General features: G+C 39.1%; 1 protein-coding gene across 2 annotated transcripts in view; it reads left to right on the forward strand.

Annotated features, from left to right (window-relative positions):
* The window catches only part of ythdf3 (YTH N(6)-methyladenosine RNA binding protein 3), a 66,066-nt gene extending 45,040 nt beyond the window's left edge, over positions 1-21,026 (forward strand). For both annotated transcript variants that reach the window (XM_039754577.1, XM_039754579.1), the window contains exon 5: positions 20,026-21,026. In XM_039754577.1, coding sequence (XP_039610511.1) covers positions 20,026-20,049 — 24 coding nt within the window. In that variant the 3' untranslated portion in view covers positions 20,050-21,026. The remainder of the gene's footprint in view (positions 1-20,025) is intronic.
* The last annotated feature ends 420 nt before the right edge of the window (positions 21,027-21,446 follow it).

Consider the following 21,446-nt stretch of genomic DNA (forward strand, 5'->3'; position numbering starts at 1 on the left):
CGATTCTGTTCATCTGGACATAGTTTTTTTTCCCCGATACATTTCATCACTCATCCAAGTGACTTCCTTAGTCTCAGTTGACTGCAGGTTTCTCCAACCTTATAAACAGTACCTCGACCTAATGACCGAACTAGCACCATTCACTAACAATGAGCCGTGTGATCAATGATATGCAAATTGTCCATTGATCAATCGCCATGAGTACCATTCACAGAGAACTGGGGAATGGCTGCAATCACCGCATTGTAAGATGGTGAAAGATGTACACTTAGGCCCCCTCCTCGGTTCAGAGATGGTCGTTCCTTTTTCACGTAAATGGCCTCTTTGACTCCTCGCTCAAACCAGCATTCCTGCCTGTCCAGGATGTGCACATCTTCATCACTGAAAGAGTGACTACTGTCCTGTAGATGTAAATAGACTGCAGAGTCCTGGCCTGACGAGGTAGCTCTTCTGTGTTGTGTCATCCGCTTCACCAGTGGTTGTTTGGTTTCCCTGATGTAAGATTCACGGCAATCCTCTTGGCACTTAACTGCGTAAACTATATTACTTTGTCTTCGCTGGGGCACCCGATCCTTGGGGTGAACCAATTTTGCCGTATCATATTTTGGGGTTTGAAAGCCACCAAGACCTGGGGCCTCATGTATAAACGTTGCGTAAAAATGTTTCCACGTTTAAAAAGCGATGTATAAAACATACACTTGGCGTAAAGCCACGCACTTTTCCATGGTACCTCATACCTTGTCGTACGCAAGTTCTCTGCTCGGGTTTGCAGACTGGCGGCACCCAACGTCAAAGCAGTGCTACTGTTCCTGTGTGGTTAACCTATTCTTAGATCCACATCCACGACGGCGGCTTTATCAAATACACTGAAATTAACCGCATATCGTTCATAAATCTTAGGCACCTGATTGTAATCAACCTGTAACAATATAGCGGTGCACAGAATGGCCAAACTATTCCACTGGCATGGCTGCTTTAGTGTTGCTAGAGGACCTTGCAAATGGAAGGATTAGAAGTGAATGCGTATTCTGAGATCATACTGATTTCTTGGCACATGATGATGACTGGCTTCTAAGTCAGTTTAGATTTCCAAGAGCGATCCTCTTGGAGCTGTGTGCTGCACTGGCGCCGGCTTTACAACGGCAGACTTTGAGGAATTGTGCTCTACCTGCTTCTTTGCAAGTTTTGTCCTCTCTTGGGTTTTTAGCCACAGGAACTTTTCAGTGTGAACTGGCTGACCAATCTGGTATTTCTCAGTCATCACTGAGTTGTGCCATGCCAGCTGTATGGGATGGTATTATCCGCTTGTCAAGCAGATATATAAGATTTCCATACACTACAGTTGAACAGGCAAACATCAAAGCGCAATTTGCAGCAATGTCCGGTTTTCCCAATGTAATCGGAGCGGACCACTGCACACACATTGCTATAAAGGTATCATCACAGAATGAATTTGTTTATGTGAATAGAAAGCATTTTCACTCTATTAATGTGCAAATCGTCAGTGATGCGAAAATGCACCTCACTAATGTTGTTGCAAGGTGGTCTGGCTCAACTCATGATTCATTCATCCTGAGACATAGTAGTGTGGGGAACAAACTTGAAAATGGTGCTGTGCGTGATGGCTGGCTTCACTGTAAGATAAGACATTTATTACCATTTTGGTTACAGTTGTACGTTATCTGTACGATGCAACTATATAACACAATTACTTAGGTGACAGTAGGTACCCGCTGAAGACGTGGCTCCTCACCCCTCTCGCCAACCCACTGACTGAACAAGAGCGACGTTATACTGACCTTCACTCACGGGCTCGGGTGGTAGTAGAACGTACTATAGGGCAGTTTAAGGGCCGTTGGCGCTGCCTGGATAAGACTGGTGGAGTGCTGCTCTATCGTCCACAGAAAGTGTGTCGCATTGTGCAAGCATATAGCATTCTACATAATATGGCACTCCTTCGTAACTTGCTGGTACCTGAAGAGATGCGGTATGATGAACCTGACCCTGGACCACCAAATGATCAGCCACACCGGACAGCATTACAATGTCGAATGAATGTAATAAACAGATTGTAAAAACAGGTAAGCAGATTCATCATTTATTTTTTCACCAAATCAGTTAATTTTTCGCTAATGTCATACAATACGGCCTTGATACTTTTTAGTTCATTGGCCACATCTCTCATCGCATCCACCAGTGCATTTTGCAATTCTAGGACTGCATCAGTCAGTAAACGGCCAGATGATCACCCACCAGTTCCCGAGGCAGGGGTATGTGAGCAGCCAGTGCCCGAAGATGTGGTCAGCACAGAAGCAGAACCATCATCACCCGGAACAATGTCCTCCTCATTTGGGTCAGCTTTTGTACTATTGTCTAGAAGTAAATAAACAGTAATTAATACCTGATTGTTTGTCTTATTACTCATGCAAAGTATTTACACAAGTATGGATCATGGTAATCAAAAAAGAAATAAAAACTCACCGGCACCTGCGGTGATGTCAGAATCTCCCTCACCCCCAGGTAAAATGCTGACAATGAGTGTTTCGCCAATTATTGCTGCAACTCGCTGCTCAAATGGTGTGAGCTCCGTGAGTTCAGTACCTCCTCCAGTGGAGCTAACATGAAGACGATTGCCACTCTCCTTTTCACGGCAACTTTGATGTCTGACCACTTCTTTTTTAATTCGCTCACAGTATGATCTTCTGCTCCAGCACTCTTGACTGCGTCCATCACTCTATGCCACTCCATCAATTTCCTTTTGATGCTAATGCCACTTCCTAGGTTGCCAGATAAAGCATTTTTCCTGGCCTCTATTTCAGCTAGCAGGACCTCCATTTTACATTCGCTGAAGTTTTTTTTTTTGTTTTTTTCACGTGCTTTTGCCATTGTCTTGCTGATGGTAAGGGGCTATTTATATTGATTTGCATATTCAAAGAGGCGTAATTCTGGGAGGAGTTGGGGTGGGGCTTTAAATGGGTGCATGTGCGTTCATTTCCACGCTGACCAGGATTTATGTAGCGGAAGAACGTGGAAGTTGGAGTATGCACAGATTCCTGCATCTGGAATTTTCTGTGCGTAAGCACATTTCAGCTTTTGTGCTTACGTCATGTTATAGTGCGAATTCTAAGCACACCATTATGCATGAGGCCCCTGGTGTTTTGAAAAAAATGCATCTCAGCTGTTCCGATACTCCTGACACATAAGGGATCACCAAAGGTTTTCGCTTAGGCAGCAGTTGTCATTCCTCTTTCCTGGATTGCTTAAAGCATTATTTAGGTGTCTTCCCTGCTTTGACAAATGTCCAGCTGGGATAACCACATTTACTCAGGGCCTTTTTGATATGATGTTCTTCTGCTTCCCTGGCCGCTGTGTCTGTGGGTATGGTGTTTGCTCTGTGTTGTAGAGTCCTGAGTCAAATATAAACTGCTCAAAAAAATTAAAGGAACACTTTGAAAACACATCAGATTTCAATGGGAAAAATCATGCTGGATATCTATACTGATATGGACTGAGTAATGTGTTAAGAATGAATAGATACTAGATTGTTTGATAGAAATGAAAATTATCAACCTACAGAGGGCTGCATTCAAAGACACCCAAAAAATTAAAGTGAAAAAATGATGTGGCAAGCTAGTCCATTTTGCTGAAATTTCATTGCAGCAACTCAAAATCATTCTCAGTTGTTTGTATAGCCTGGCCCCCACATGCTTGTATACATGTCTTACAATGTCTGGGCATGCTCCTAATGAGACGACGGATGGTCTCCTCCCAGATCTGGACCAGGGCATCTCTGAGCTCCTGGACAGTCTGAGGTGCAACCTGGTGGCGTCAGATAGACAGAAACATAATGTCCCAGAGGTGTTCTGTTGGATTTTGGTAAGGCAAGCGTGGAGGCCAGTCGATAGTATTAATTCCTTCATCCTCCAGTAATTGCCTGCATATTCTCACCACATGAGGCCGTGAATTGTTGTGCACCAGGAGAAACACAGGACCCACTGCACCAGCATAGGGTCTGACAATGGGGCCAAGGATTTCATCCCGATACCTAATGGCAGTCAAGGTGCTGTTGTCTAGCCTGTAGAGGTCTGTGTATCCCTCCGTGGATATGCCTCCACAGACCATCACTGATCCAACGATGCTACAGGCAGCATAACGTTCTCCACGGTTTCTCCTGACCCTTTCATGTCTGTCACAAGTGCTCAGGGTGCACTTGCTCTCATCTGTGAAAAGCACAGGGCACCAGTGGTGGACATGCCAATTCTGGTATTCTGTGGCAAATGCCAATCCAGCTCCACGATGCCGGGCAGTGAATACAGTGCTCATCTCGTTCCTCCTTTCCCAAAGGAGCAGATCCTGGTCTTCCTGATTGGTTAAGGACCTTATATAGCCCTGTTCAGCTCTCCTAGAGTAACTGCCTGTCTCCTGGAATCTCCTCCATGCCCTTGAGACTGTGCTGGGAAACACAGCAAACCTTCTGCCAATGGCATGTGTTGATGTGCCATCCTGGAGAAGCTGGACTACCTGTGCAGCCTCTGTAGGGTCCATCCAGGTATCACCTCATGCTACCAGTAGTGACACTGACAGTAGCCAAATGTAAACTAGTGAAAAAACATTTAGAAAAGATGAGGAGGGAAAAATGTCAGTGGTCTCCACCTGTTACCATTCCTGTTTTGGTGGTCATCTCATTGTTGCCCCTGTAGTGCACCTGTTGTTAATTTCATTAACACCAAAGCACCTGAAACTGATTAACAACCCCCTCAGCCACTTAACTGACCAGATCAATATCCCAGAAGATTCATTGACTTGATGCTATACTTTGATTAAAAAGTGTTCCTTTAATTTTTTTGAGCAGTATAGCTTGACATATTGTTAACTGTTTGAGCATGGTGTGTAAACATTTTGTAAGTTATTGCAACATTGTAATTACTCTCCCTTTTTAATAAGTATTTTTGGCTTCTTTTTTCACTTCACAGTAAACTTATTATTAGATTACCCAAAAAGTGATTTTCAGAAAGGTTGGCATTAAGATCTCTAGATTGGACACTGAATCCTTGCTCTGTTGCCTTCATTTTAACATGTTGCATCCATTAGTAGCCATGTTCCATTTCCTGCCATAACCACATTTTCTTTTTTAACCTCCTCTTACACTCTTTAAGCTACTTCATAATATTTTTTCTACACAGAGTTGGTGTTTTCAACTCCAGTGTATCCCTTCATTTTTGTGTACACTTCTCATCTGACAAAAACAAAGTTAATGTGGAAAAAGAAAAGAAGGTGTATGTGTTTATCTTTGATGATTCTACTCAATTATAAAATAGCTATTGTTAAAGTTTGTGTTAATTACCATTTTGAAAGCAGAAATTTGGAGATAGTATGTGTTCATTATATTGTCTTTTGGCTGTCTAGTCATCAGTTATTCAAGTAAATTTATGCTAAACATTTTCTTTTGCATTATGATTTTTATCTAATCAAAATTATTTGAATTGTTGTAGTAATCCTTTCTATACACAGGATGTTTTAAATATTACAACTTAAAAATGCAACATTTAAAATTCTTCTCAGAAGTTGCCTAGAACATTTGTTTGTAATATTACCCTCTCAGAAATAAACATAAGTTTCTTATAGTGGAGATGATTTATACTAAAAAGATATGGACCCAAAAATTCTTACCACTGCACCAAATGAGTTTTCCCTTTTTTTAACTGGGTAGCCCCTGATTTACTGATGAAGATACCTTAGGTTTGCAGAAGCCTCTACACATTTTTAATTTTATAACAATAATTCCTTAAACTCAGTTAGGTTGACCCCTTAGCACTGATGATTTGTTTTATTCAGTTTGTAAATAAGGTAGAATGAATTTTGTTGGACATACAGTACAGGCCAAAAGTTTGGACACACCTCCTCATTCAATGTGTGTTCTTTATTTTCATGACCATTTACATTGGTAGATTCTCACTGAAGGCATCAGAACTATGAATGAACACATGTGGAGTTATGTACTTAACAAAAAAAGGTGAAATAACTGAAAACATGTTTTATATTCTAGTTTCTTCAAAATAGCCACCCTTTGCTCTGATTACTGCTTTGCACACTCTTGGCATTCTCTCGATGAGCTTCAACAGGTAGTCACCTGAAATGGTTTTATTTCACCTTTTTTTGTTAAGGACATAACTCCACATGTGTTCATTCATAGTTTTGATGCCTTCAGTGAGAATCTACCAATGTAAATGGTCATGAAAATAAAGAAAACACATTGAATGAGGAGGTGTGTCCAAACTTTTGGCCTGTACTGTACTTGACCATCCACTCGATACTTTGGTAATTGTTTAGAAGAAAACCTATAGCACATCAAGATTAAACATGTTGTTTTTAAACAAGCAGAAAGTGTAATATCATGACTGTCAAAGTGAAGTTACAAATGCACACTCAAACTTCATTTATTTGCATCCTTAACAAGGATAGCCTGATACAATAAGGAGCATCACAACATCATCACACGGTATTTACCATATTAACAATATTTGATTTTACTAAGATTAGAAGGCAGGTGGTGGAGGTAGAAATAAAGGCAAAAGATTTACCATATGATAGTACATTATTGGATAGTGCACTGGAAGTGTTGCTGCATAAATAATAAGAGAATGTTTTTTCACACAATAGCACAGAAAGCAGTTTCAGTGCATCTGTGCTGTCAGAAGCCAAACTGGGGATTTAAAAGGTGTTAAAGAAATCTAAAGCAATGTGCTGATGGGAAAGAGACATTTGACGTTTGTTTGTTACATGGAAATCGATACTCATTTGCTGTCTACTTCTAGGCAGGGTCAACTGCCTGGTGGATTCAGAGTTTATGTAATGAAATAGGCAGAGTCAAAACAAGATTGGAGAAGAGATACAGGCAAATGATTCTGATTGCCGATGTAGAACAAAGATGTGCAGGGCAGAGAAAAGAAAAGCAGTAATGTAACCTTGAAAGGATGCTAAATTATGAGTTTTTTTTTTTTGGCATTAGGTTTAGAACAACAGAATTGGCCTTTAGCCATTAACATAGCTCGGGAACCATTAAGGATTTCAGTATGCTATTTAAAAAAAAACCAAAAAAAAAACTTGAGGTTCTAGCACCAGTACACAAGAAATACTTACTCTGTCATAAGCATTAATACAGTATGCAACTGTCATTTACCTGCATGTACAATATTTTAATATGCAAACAAATTGACTGCAAGTTCTGATTTAGCACTGTCAGCGTAGTCAAAGTGTGTGATCTCTGCTATTGTTTACTGTATCAGCAGCATAGTAATAGCATTTGGTTACCTCAGTCTGTACCATGACCAAGACGAAACCTTAAACTCTGTCATATTGTATGTGCTTTCTCTAGGATGATTCAGCGAAAGGGAGTAATTAGTTCTTAAAAAAACATTGCTGTCTGCTCTGTGTCGCAAAAGGACAGTTCAATAATAAGCAGTTCACTTGGTATAGTGCTAAGTGTTGGTATTCTCTCCAGGCTTTCAGTGGGAACAAAATTTAAACCAAGCCAGGTATCTTAACATACAGTGCCTATTAAAAGTATTCACCCCCTTAGAACTTTAAACATCTATATATATAATTCACTAAGGCAAGACAACCATGAAAAGCATGCCGGAAGGGGGCGTGGATTCACTAAGTCGCCGACAAGTGAGACACCTATGGCGCACACAGGAAGGAGCCACGCCCACCAACTCCAAGACCATTGGATACGACGACAACTCGCAGGGCCACGCCCACCAACTCGGACGCGACAACGCAGAAAAAATGCTGTCATTTATGCTCGTCTGTCGTAGAGGCCACATGCAGTGCAGGTCAGGTTAATGTCATGTACCTCCGAGCTACGTTGACTGTTCATAGAGGCATGTTTCTCGCGGAGGTGAATCACCATATGCAGCGTGTGAAACGGTTTGCGGGGGGTATCCCATGGGATCCTTAAAACAATCCTTTAAAACTGAGGTTAAAACACAATGAAGTAAGCAGTCTTTAAAAACCAATAAGCCCTGTGCCTCTGTTTCATTACAGTCTCACCTGCTTCACCAATGCAGGCCCTGCAACAGTTGAGACGCTCTGTCAGCGGCTGACCTTCTCTGTACCTGACCGGTTCACACAGAGGCAGCGCAAGAGAAAGCCGCGCCAGAGACAGACAGAGGCACACACACAGGCAGCTGGTGGGCAGCTCTCCGTGAGTTTCTCTTGCGAGCGGACACATGACGAGGCGGTGTGTATGCTTCGAGAACGAGGCTGGGCGCGGCTTGCGACCGGGCATATGAGCAGGCAGTGTGTATGCTTTAAGTGCGAGGGTGGACGCGACAGGACCATCTAGAAAAAATCATGTCACGGATGTGATTCGCTGTATGCAGTGTGTAAACAGTTTGTTTGTCGCAGATGTGAATCGCTGTATGCGGCTTGTAGAACAGTTTGCGAGGGGTGTCCCTATGTCTTTCCAGAAGTGTTCAACCATCAATAAATAATTATGCGGCATTTGTTATGCCGCGGGTTCACTATTGTGTTGTATTTTGCTCTCTCCAGAGTTCCATCTTTTCATTCACTTACTGTTGTATTTTCACACTAACCTGTTTTAGACAACCGTGTCTTTCCAGAAGTGTTTACCATTCAATAAATAATTATGCATGAGATTGAGCGTGTATCTAGGCGTGGGTAAGCCGTTGAACCGCATTCGGGCTGCAAACCGTGGAATTGCCACTAAGTGCGACTCATACGCTTCCACTGTTTTTGTCCCTACCCTTTGTACACACCCCCCTCCCACACGTTGACTGTTAATAGAGGCATGTTTCTCGCGGAGGTGAATCGCCATATGCAGCGTGTAAAACTGTTTGCGAGGGGTATCCCTTGGGATCATTAAAACATTCCTTTACAACTGAGGTTAAAACACAATGAAGTGAGCAGTCTTTAAAAAACGAGTTTTCGGTTACGACGCACGACCGCGTGCAGCATAGCAAAGTGTTGTACACGCTACATACAGCAATTCGCATCCGCGACAAACATGCGTCTTCTTAGATGCTCCTGCACTTTGTACAAACCCCCCTCCCACCTCGCTACGCCACACGGACGATTGTGTGTTGGTTCGTTCCGTGCATTGTTACAATGTCGCTTTTCTTGCTGATTTATTACATTACCGATTTTGCAAATGTTAAATTTTCTCCCTGTGCTTAAAAATTATTAAAAAACCGGCCTGATTATGCGGCGTATGGTATGCCACGGGTTGGCTAGTTTTTATTATTATACAATGTTGAAAAATAGTGGATTTCATTTGGCTTTTTTGACCTTGATCATTAAAAAAAGAAAAACTGCAACTGGTGGAGCACCCATTCAACAGTTATTGCATGCACAGTCTCTCTAACCTGAACCAGTGTACCTTGTAACTTCTTCACAGTTGTCATGGGTCTCATGATGGCCTCCCTTCGCACATATTCATCTTGAATGGTCACTCAATTATTGTGCATGTTCTGTTATAGGAAAACTTACTGCTGTGCCATACTTTTTTTCCATTTCTTTTCTTGATGATTGCTTTAACCGGACTCCAATTACCAATTCAGTGGTCTAGATATTTTCTTATCTCCATCCCCTGACTTGTGCTTCTTAATCACCTTTTCATGAAGTTGCCTGGAGCATTCTTTTGTCCTCATCATGCAGGTTACACCCATGTCACATTTGACAACCTTTCTAGTGACTTTCAGTTGTCGCCATCATTTACATAATCTTAGCACATCAGTGGCATTTGGTAGCATGATTTTATGAAAGCCAGGCACATACAGTATTTTGATATACCCAGCAACTCAGTCAGTTTGATTTTGTCTTGGATTGGATTGGGCAGACCTTGTGTGCATTAGAGCTGATAACCAATGAATGCTCATCCAGAAATACAATATAATGCAGCAATGAGAAATAACGAACGTGGTGTTTTGGACCTCACAAACAGAAGAAAAGCTGGTCTGTCTGATGTCTTGTGTTTTACATATCACAACAGAAAGGAATAAGGGGATTGAGATTGTGGGTGAACTCAGAAAAAGGGGCGAGTTTGACTATGTTGAAAAGTCACTATGCAGACAGTAAATTTGACGCACCTACCAATTTTTGGCTATGTAAATTGACCTGGTGTGATGACAAGCAACCAGCAAGTCTAAGATACTCCACAACTAGGGGTTGCATAATTTTACATTGGCTTAAGGCCATGATACTGACCCATGACAGACATGTTAGACCCTCCAGATCAGGTGCATTCATAATGCATTTAGTTGAAACTCCTTGAATAAAGATAGGTGATCTCCATTGAACTAATCTGATGATTTCTAAAACCAACTGGCTGCATCAGGGAAGATTTAGGTGTGTCATATTAAAGGAGGTGACTGCTTATGTGATCAATAATTTTGTGTTTTATATTTGTAATTAATCGAGACTGCTGTTTTCACTTTAACAATATTGCTGTTGATCATGGGGGGGCAATTAAATTCAGTATGATTCAATGTTTTATAACAATAAAGTGTGAGAAATTGCATGGGGAGAATTCTTTTAGTAGGTACTGCACAGAATCTTTTTCACACTACGAAGCCTGCTTGTTCTTGTAGAACTCATACACCACCATCATCTGTTGCAGTAGGTCTTAATCTAAGAGGAGTGAATCACGCAGTGCTGTATGCAGACTAAGTGAAATAAAAGCAAACATTTTCACTAGGCGGATGCTCTCCATTGATAATGAAATTTTACAGTCTACATTTTACCAAAAACTGTATTTATTAAATGTGTATTTTTTCTTATAATGTTGCTGATATACCACCTCTAGCTGCTGATTTATTTCCTCTTTGCTAACATGTAGATCTCTCCTTGGTATTTCTGGCAGCCCTAGCAGAGAATTGGTAGCTAACTCGTGCATGGTCCTTTGAATAGCAGGTGAGAGTATTACAAATAATAGCGGTTGCATCCTGAACATATTTTGAATTAAGAAAAAATTAAGGAAAAATGAGGAATTTAGATTTATGCACTGTTAAAACAACAAATTTGTTTCAGAACTTTTCAAAATGTGCTGAACAGGAAGCTGCAGTGATGTACTAGGACAATAGATGCAGAAAGAGAGAGTGAGAGAAAGAGAACTTTTATGAGCTTTCCTTTTTCCTGTAATGAGCTGGTTGCTTGTTTATTATTAATACCAAATACAGGAAGAAGAAAGATAAAGTCAAACATTCACCTGCAGCATATTCTGGAAAAAGTAATTTCCTTTGGCAATGTAGTTCATTCAACAATGTAAGCAACTAGAATTATAATGCTCTGTGAGGTATACTGTTCTTGAAGACTTGGCTGATAAAAGCCTCTGTAGCAACTGTAATGTTAAAAAATAAATGTCACCAATTTAAAGCATTTGAAAACAAAACCTTTATAGTTGTCCTTTTATAAAACTTAAATTTCCATTGCATGCAATACCAGGTTTTTTTTATATATACAGTGGGTACGGAAAGTATTCAGACCCCCTTCAATTTTTCACTCTTTGTTATATTGCAGCCATTTGCTAAAATCATTTAAATTAATTTTTCCCTCATTAATGTACACACAGCACCCCCCCCCATATTGACAGACAAAAAAAATAATTTTTGAAATTGTTCCAGATTTATTAAAAAAAGAAAAACTGAAATATCACAAGGTCCTAAGTATTCAGACCCTTTGCTCAGTATTTAGTAGAAGCACCCTTTTGAGCTAATACAGCCATGAGTCTTCTTGGGAAAGATGAAACAAGTTTTTCACACCTGGATTTGGGGATCCTCTGCCATTCCTCCTTGCAGATCCTCTCCAGTTCTGTCAGGTTGGATGCTAAACGTTGGTGGACAGCCATTTTTAGGTCTCTCCAGAGATGCTCAATTGGGTTTAAGTCAGGGCTCTGGCTGGGACATTCAAGAACAGTCACAGAGTTGTTGTGAAGCCACTCCTTTGTTATTTTAGCTGTGTGCTTAGGGTCATTGTTTTGTTGGAAGGTAAACCTTCGGCCCAGTCTGAGGTCCTTGGCACTCTGGAGAAGGTTTTTGTCCAGGATATCCCTTTACTTGGCCGCATTCATCTTTCCCTCGATTGCAACCAGCCGTCCTGTCCCTGCAGCTGAAAAACACCCCCACAGCATGATGCTGCCACCGCCATGCTTCACTGTGAGGACTGTATTGGACAAGTGATGAGCAGTGCCTGGTTGTCTCCACACATACCGCTTAGAATTAAGGCCAAAAAGTTCTATCTTGGTCTCATCAGACCAGAGAATCTTATTTCTCACCATCTCAGAGTCCTTCAGGTGTCTTTTAGCAAACTCCATGCGGGCTGTCATGTGTCTTGCACTGAGGAGAGGCTTCCGACAGGCCACTCTGCCATAAAGCCCTGACTGGTGGAGGGCTGCAGTGATGGTTGACTTTCTACAACTTTCTCCCATCTCCTGACTGCATCTCTGGAGCTCAGCCAAAGTGATCTTTGGGTTCTTCTTTACCTCTGTCACCAAGGCTCTTCTCCCCCGGTAGCTCAGCTTGGCCTGACGGCCAGCTCTTGGAAGGGTTCTGGTCGTCCCAAACGTCTTCCATTTAAGGATTATGGAGGCCACTGTGCTCTTAGGAACCTTAAGTGCAGCAGAAATTTTTTTTGTAACCTTGGCCAGATCTGTGCATTTACACATTTCTGTCTCTGAGCTCTTAAGGCAGTTCCTTTGACCTCATGATTCTCATTTGCTCTGACATGCATTGTGAGTTGTAAGGTCTTATATAGACAAGTGTGTGGCTTTCCTAATCAAGTCCAATCAGTATAATCAAACACAGCTGGACTCAAATGAAGGTGATCTCAAGGATGATCAGAAGAAATGGAAAGCACCTGAGTTAAATATATGAGTGTCACAGCAAAGGTTCTGAATACTTAGGACCAGGTGATATTTCAGTTTTTCTTTTTTAATAAATCTGCAACAATTTCAAAAATTCTTTTTTTTGTCTGTCAATATGGGGGGGTGCTGTGTGTACATTAATGAGGAAAAAAATTAATTTAAATGATTTAAGCAAATGGCTACAATATAACAGAGTGAAAAATTGAAGGGGGTCTGAATGCTTTCCGTACCCACTGTACTTATACTGTATATATAGACTACTACTGTATGTGTATGTGTATATAGTATAACATTTCAATGAAGCAACAACAGAAAACGTTTGCGAGGCCATGGACATAATAGTAATATACAATAATAATATAAAACATATTACATATCCACATGATTGAGTAATTCACATTTTAATAAAAAAAAAAGTCTGAGTTAATGTACTGCAGCTAGATGCCAGATGATTTCAGCCCAGCCATTGATAGTTTTGCTAAGGGCAATCAATGTTTATTTTACTTTTTTTTCCCCCACAAGTAGTGGAATTCTAAATCAATATTTATTTATTTATTTACTTACTTATTGTTAGAAGTTAAAACCTTATCTTTTTGACAAACATTGCATCCCAAGACACACAACTAGTGAAAATAAATAGATCAGCTTTTAACAGTTTGGCTAGGACATTTATTAAATTAATAAAATATACTGCATGTAATATTAAATAAATATTCCCCTGGACCTCCTCAGCATTGCGATACAGGGTGAATGTTACTAAAGAATAAGTTGATTTTTCTAGTCAGTTTTTTTTCTTCTCATCATGATATTTATTAGTTTGCAGCATGAAAGTTTTTTCAAAATTTAGGCATATTTTAAATATTAATAACATAGCCTGCTTTTGCCTTCTATAATGGAGAATATGTGTACCAGGGTCCCATTATTAAAAAAAAAAAAAGCCTTAAAATGTACTGAATATCAGGTATTGATCCTGTGTCTTGATAATAAACATATATTGAAAAACAGCATATCCATTTCATTTTAAGAAAGAAAAAGAGGAGAAAGCAAACCATTGTTGGTGCAATTTAGCCATTCTAATAGGAGAGCAGCTCTGTAACCTGCAGAACGCATAGGAGGTAGTTGGCCTCAGAAAGTCATTGCCAAAAGCTCTTCCTGATTTTATTAAATGATCATACCAAGATGTGGATTGGTGACTCAGTTGTGTAGACAGCTAGACAACAGCAACTAAAAAAAAGTCACACAATCGCTTATATCTTTCACTCTACAGAGACTTTTCTCTTTATTTTGCAAAGTTCCTTCCTAATGCCATTGGATTGGTAATGCACGTGTGTGCCTCCTTGAGAGTGAATATTGAGTTTGCACATAGCATCTAATCAAGTCACAAGAACTAAACAGGTATTGTAGGCATTCACCCATCCATCTTCCTAATCCGATCTTTTAGGGCAGTCACAGAAAAGCTGGAGCCTTTCCGAGCAAGGGCAACAGTCCATTGAAGGGTGAACACACTTACACCTCCACACATACACAGGCCACTTTAGCAATGCCAATCCACTTAACCTTACATGTGCTTGCGCAGTGGAAGGAAACTGGAGTATGAGGGGGTTATAATGTGTAAACTCCATGCAAGGGACTCCAGCTCTAATCTCCATAACTGGAAGAGGTGGCACTACCAACATGCCACCCAATAATAATAAATCTGTCCATCTTCCTAATCTGCTTGTCCAGGGCAAGGTCACAGGGCAGCTAGAGCCCTTCCCAGCTGTGAAAGTCCGCAAGGCAGAAACAATACGTGGATAATAGTAATAATGTTTCTAGTAATAGGAATAATTTCTGTCCTTAATATCTTCCATCCATTAATCTCTTCATATATTTTTTCCCCGCTATTAGCAGAATAATAAAAAATAACCCATCCATCTTCTTAACCCTCTTATCCAGGGCGGGGTCATAAGGAAGTAAGAGTCTATCCCAGCAAACATTGAACATAATGCAAGCACAATACCTGGGTAAGGCATTAGCCCATCACAGGGCAAACACACACCCACACACTAGTGCCAGTTTAGCAATGGCATATCAGCTGTTTAATCAGGCAGATAGGCAGAGTTATAGAATAGAGCTGTCATTCCTGCCTCACTGTGCCAGGTCTTACATAGATTTCATGTTCTCTTTATAGTTTGATTTCCATCAGTGTCAGAGAATTTACTCACTCTATATCATTGCGCTCAGTTCTTTTATTACCATATCCTCAGCAAGAGTGACTCATCATGCATTAAAAGGTCAGTAATTGGTTTCTGGTGCGTCAGTTTTTCTTTTTTTTGTTGTCATAATGCTGCATCATAAACATGGAAGACATGTATTCTTGAAGGGAAATCTTTGTGACTTGACAATGGATGTAATGTCCTTTTTTTTTTTTTTTTTTTAGGCCTTTTTTCTTTATAATGGGACCCTGATAACTGTTAGTTCCATTATGAAATGCAAGAGGTTTTTTGTTTAAAATATGCTTCAGTTTTGAATGCAACTTCATGTAGCAAACTACTATATACCACGATTCTAAAGATATATATTTTGACTTTAAAAGTAACAAGGTTATCCTTTAATGCATGTGTTTATTATCATGAAGGTTGAAGAAATTTACTACATCACAAGTTATTAAATGACAAGCTTATACAGATCTCTAGCGGCTATGCAGACTTTTAACATGCCCAGGAAACATGGATGTTAAAAAAGATGTCACGGAAGAAATAACGTATGTTTCAAGTATGCAGCTTGAAATAGAGAATTCCAAGAATGGCAATGATGTCATGCCAGACAGCTGCTTATAGTATAGTTTCATAGTGCCAGTGCTTGGTAGTCGGTGGCATATTTTTATTGTGTAGACAGTATTAGAGTTGACCTGTGAGAATGCCTTAAAATAAATTAAGTATTTAATGGAAGCAGCTGAATTCTCAAGTGAGAAACTGAAAGTAAAAAAAGTTAGGAATGCTGCCGAACGTTCTTGTGCCACCTGAAGACAGTAATGAAAACAAGTATGAATCATACAAAGACAGTGATTTATTTCATTTTCAAATCTGCTCAATCCATTTCAGGGTCATAGTGCTTATTTGGCACAGGACTGGGAGCAAAAGTGGAGACAGCCCTAGGCAGGTGCCAGTCTGTTTTAGGCTCCTCTCATGCACACATTCACGGTCACAAAGCAGCCATGAAGGATCCTCCAACACCCAGACATGGCTTTCGAACCCAGGACATTGTATCTTTGAGGTGACAGCATTACATTTAGAACAAGAGTATTAAAAAATAAATACATTTTAAAGACACATATTAGACAAAATATTTATTTAATGTGTTTAAATGTTCTTTACAAAGGTATTCCTTTAATTATATTAATTATTTGTATTTGCTTGACAATATCTCTTCTCTGAGACAAAAAAAAAGTTGCACTCAGGAGAAGTAATCTAGTCTTCTTAAAAACAAATATGAGAAATTACCATGACCACCTATGAAAATGATGAGGTCTACATGTCAGTCTCCATAATAACAAACACTTTATGGTGTTGCATCAGATTGACCTTGGGACGCTACTTTTTTTTTATGCCACACCAAAAATGCTTCATGGATGCATCCTTCAAATAAATAAGCATGAAAAGAACTAAATTGTTTCCCAGGTACATGTCGACCACCTTGGTGTAACATGGGGATTGTACCGGTGAAATTAGTTGAAGGGACTCTCTTCTTTCTACCTGGAAAGAAATGGGAGGTCCAGCAAAGTAGTGTCAGTTAAGAAATGGCTGCCATGGCAGCACTGCCATTATAGGAATGTGGATTCCTTTATGGGCTACTGGATTACACTACAGTCCATAAGAGTGTAATAGGAAGGATTACATTCTCAACATCTACTGCATCTGGCCATGTCTGTTATTCCCACTAGTTTTTTGGATAGTGTGAAGAAAATGAAAATGTTACAGCATAGAAACGTGAAAGTCTTGTTCTGGACTTAAAATGAATCTTTTTGATGAGAAATTTTTTTGTTTTTCTTTGAATAATCAATGACTGTTTGGTCAACTATTATAAAACAGTTCTTAATGGTCTTAAACATTGTATTAACTATGCTACTAACAATACAAAAACAATTACAAATGAAACAATTTTTGAAATACATTACTGTCATTTTTCATTAGTTTATTATTAGCTTATTTCTCATTTTGCTGTGTTACAAAGTTGAATTAAGAGATATTTGTCTACTCACGTAAAGTACACTTCTGTAACGTTAAAACGAAATAAAGCGTTTAGATGTCTTAGGAAATACATTTAAAATTACGATGTTGACATTTACTTGATAAACGTTCCATTTTTTGTCTTAACCGCCTTATTTGGGTTCAGTGCTCAGTTGTTTGAGAGCTCATACTAAATACATTAACAAGATACACCAATGTTAATTTTGAATTTACCTCTGTGTTGTTTTCTGATTGCATGATATATATCACTGTCTTTGTGAAGTCGATGTTGGAGTTGCAGAGTTTTTGCTGAAATGGAAGAGCCTGTCCAGCAATTCACAGATTCAGCGTCTTTGAGTGAGCTGCGAGAAAGAAGCAACTTCTGAGAAGGGCCAACATTTAAATAAGGCCTGAAGTTTGCTGGAAGCCACTTGGGGGGGAAAAAAAAAAGTTGTAATTCTTTTAGAGGAAAATTTTGTTGTTTGATGAGGCAGAAGTTTACCTCTTTGAGCTAATATCAATGCACCATGTTTGGTGCAAACCAAAAACTACCCAGCACCCAGGTAACATCATCCCTACTGCCAAGCATGATGGCAGCAGCATCATGCCCAGAGTTTGCTTTGGAGAGATGGGAATGCTTGTTGACATTAAAGGCAACATGGATGTAGCCAAATACAGGCAAATCCTTTAGGAGAACCTGTTTTAGGTATCTGTGTTTATAGAAGTGGATCATTTTCCAGCAGGACAGTGACCTAGGGCACATGGCAAGAATTACTGAGGAAAAAAGAAGGTTACTATTCTGGCATGGCTCAGCAAGAGCCCATCCTTCAATCCAAATGAAGCTGTGTGATACTATCTGAAAGTTACTGTCCACCAATGATCGTTCCATCTAATTTGGCAGAGATTGAGCAAGGTTGCATTGAAGAATGGGCAAAAAATCCAAAGTCAGAATGTGTAAAGCTCTTACAGACATGCATAACATCCCTTTGGCTGTAATGGCTGCATGGGATTGGAGAGCTTTGTGTGTGTGAATACTTACGTAAGTGAGAAGTGTAAGTATTTTAGGAAGATCAAAAGTTTGCTGGATAAAATATCTTTATTTAATAAATGGGTTGAATTTATTGTGTTAAGGAAGGACATTTTTCATTTAAAAGAACAAATATGAAAAAAGAAAGGGGTGAATGCTTTCTCTACAACACATTCAAATGGCTTATAAAAGTTTTATAACATGCAGACTCTAGCTGCTGATAATGGATACCTAAACTAAAGTGCTACTGAATAATCAATGTGATGGAAGTTTTACTGAAACTGAACTGTGTCATCATCAGAGGTTCTGACTGTCAAAATATCGTAAATATAAACACTGCAGTCCAGCTCCATTCAGTTCACAAATGCACATGCATTAGTTACCATAGTACAAGCCTGTAGCTGTGGAATATTTTGGAGCAATCCATCTTTGATGTGCGATGGCAATGAAGACATAAGTAGTTTTAATGAAGTACTATTCACTTAAGTTCTTAAGATGTGTGTACTGGCACAGCATGTGGGAAAACTTTATGAGATCTCTCACTTGATGGTTTTCCAATCGTACACCTTCACGATGGCTAGTCCGTAGTTGTAGCTGCGTGACTTGCATTGGCAGGATAGTTTCAACAGAATGGCATCTGTGCAGAGGTGTCCTTTAGGCTCACCAGCACCAAAATGAAAAGCTAAGGTTAGATGGTGCCAGGGAAGTTGGCAACAGCAAGTGCCAGTAACGAAATGTTGTTGTTATTGTTTTTGAGATACAGCATAAAAAGCCTTAACAAAATGTATCACCAGGGGAGAAAAAAAGAATATTTCTAAAAATGAACAGAAATGCAGTATATTGAATACACTGTCATGTTAGTCCATAAAAATCATACCATCTTTACTTTGTGCATACCGTAATAACAGTCATTCCTTTATACTAGGAAATGTTAACTGTTTTTTGTATAAGGGTCTTCATTAATGTTTTTGATGTTTCGTGTTATCATTATTTTTATAAAGTTTTTTTTTTTTTTTTTTGCAAGGCTGAGAATGAGCATAGCTTCTTCTGAATTTCTTTGCAACGTTTCCTAGATGTTTTGTGAAAAAACAGAAACGGTGAAATTGGTGTGGCTGTGATCAGTGGATTTGACGTACTCTACAGTAGGCTTTGTAAGGTGTTTAATTTGAATGGCTCAAATGTGCGCTCTCAAGGGTCAGTTAGATGTCTCCGTGTTTCAGCCTCTTTAATGGCTGTAAACATTCCAGAAGTAATACAGCAAATAAGAATTTTAGACTGGCTGTTTGTTTAACATTAAACAATATAAAAATCTATTCAGTATTGAGATTTTTTTTTTTTTTTAAATACTGTACTGCTTTTACACATTTTGTCATTTTCACTATACTGCTTAGTAAATAGTGTTTTATTAAAGTCCTTGACCTCTTTCAAAGTCGATTATGTCATATAGTTAAGTTCTTGATTGAAAGATTAATCTGAAATTGTTTTATGTTCGAGTAGGTTGATTTTAAATGCCAGTCGGTTATTTATCTATCCATCCAGCCATCTGTGTTTTAACCTGTTCAATGGCAACAGTAGGCATAAAGAGGAAACCAACCCTGGGCAGGGATGCTTTTTTTTTTGGTCTAGATATTTAACTTATGGTAATCGTTTGCACAACTGGGTATACAATTGTTTGGTATTTTAAACAGTTGGAAGGAATCAATACTTGACTCTGCTTTGAATGTAATAATTATTTTAAGGCAATTGAGAAGAAACCAAGTAGCTTTCTTTTAACCTGTGGGAAATGGTACCTGTCCTTTTCCAAGCTTCAGACATCCTGTTTAATTGTGTTAAGTTTTTATCATGTAAGTAAAGGTTTTTGTGCGGTAACCATATGTCGGCTAACAGTTTTCTTTGTGTTTCTTTCACAGGAGAGGAATAGAAACAAACAGTAACCTTGCAGAGATGTCACTACTAGAGCTGCAACACTAATGATGTAGACCCTTAATTGCCTAATTTCAGAAAGATGGGGAGCTATGAGAAGTTTTCTGAGGAAAACTTTGCCTCCAGAGATTTAACACAAGTGGATGCTGTAAAGGTTCTTGGTGCATCTGACCTTATACTCCTTTCTCAAAAATAAAACACACTTGAACTGTTTCTTTAAGCACTTTCGGTCCTTCTAAAGCTACAACCAATTTCTGCTGTCCTCCATAGTGCATCCAATTAAAGACCCAGGAGATGCGAGCAATTGTGGGGATTCTTTTAACCTTCTTTGGATTTGTTTGTTTGTTACTAACAAATTAACCAGTGTCGTGGGTTCCGATAATGTGAGGTATCACAATGCTTCAGACTATCTTCTTGGTGTTGTAGGACTTCTTTTTTTTAACTTAATCAGTTATAGCGCCTTTCAGAAGGTAAACTATAAGAGAAAAATATATACAGATTATGTCATATTTAAACCTAAATAAAAAGCCCGAATGTAACAGTGAAATCATGAAGGTTGAAATGTTGACTTTTCTTAAGAAAAAAAAAACAAAAAAAGAAGAAAAATGAAAGCATCATATAAATATTCTAGACTGATTTTTTCCCTTGTTTCAGACTATGTTTTGTGTACTAAAGAGAATATTATTATGCAGTTTGGTGAATGTCACCAGTTAATGCACATATTTGTTTTTCCTGTAATAATGTAATACGAAAGTGCATTTGTCTAAGGAGAAATTTGTTTAATTCTACTAGTTATCCTGAATTTTGAATTAAAATGTACCTCAATCTCCACCAGACTTTTTACAACCTCTATAACTACATTTACAATGTAACTTACCTGTCTGTGGGTGTTTGCCTATAGACAGATTATTATCAAGGAAGTGACAACTTTCTCCTCTAGGTGATTCATTAGCTAAATAAACATAATACTTGTTTAGCGAGCATAAAATTGGATTTTTCCTTATTGTGTGCTTTGAATTTATATTTTCTCATGGGTCAGAAGCTTTTTGTACAGTAATCCAAGAAGGTCATTCTTTCTTTGTATGGTTCTGAACTCATTTCAAATTAACTGGCTTTGAGAAACCTAACAGATGATATGGAGCACAAGTATTTATTCCTTAGGCTTCTGATGTGGTAAGAATTTCCTTTCTGTATACATTTCCAAATTTGTGTCCTAAAAGAGTGAACATTTAGTCACTTGGAACCCAGGTCACCAATTTGGACCCAGAACAGATAACTCATCAGTAAATTGCTTCTGTCAAGGTGGAGAACAGCAAAGTGCTCCAAACTGGAGACTATATGGTGCAAAATGTTAGAATTCCAAACTATGATAATCCGGCAGTTAAAGTAAAATGTCTCCTGGGGTAAA

The sequence above is a fragment of the Polypterus senegalus genome, chromosome 5 (assembly GCF_016835505.1).
Source record: "Polypterus senegalus isolate Bchr_013 chromosome 5, ASM1683550v1, whole genome shotgun sequence".
Lineage (NCBI taxonomy): Eukaryota > Metazoa > Chordata > Cladistia > Polypteriformes > Polypteridae > Polypterus > Polypterus senegalus.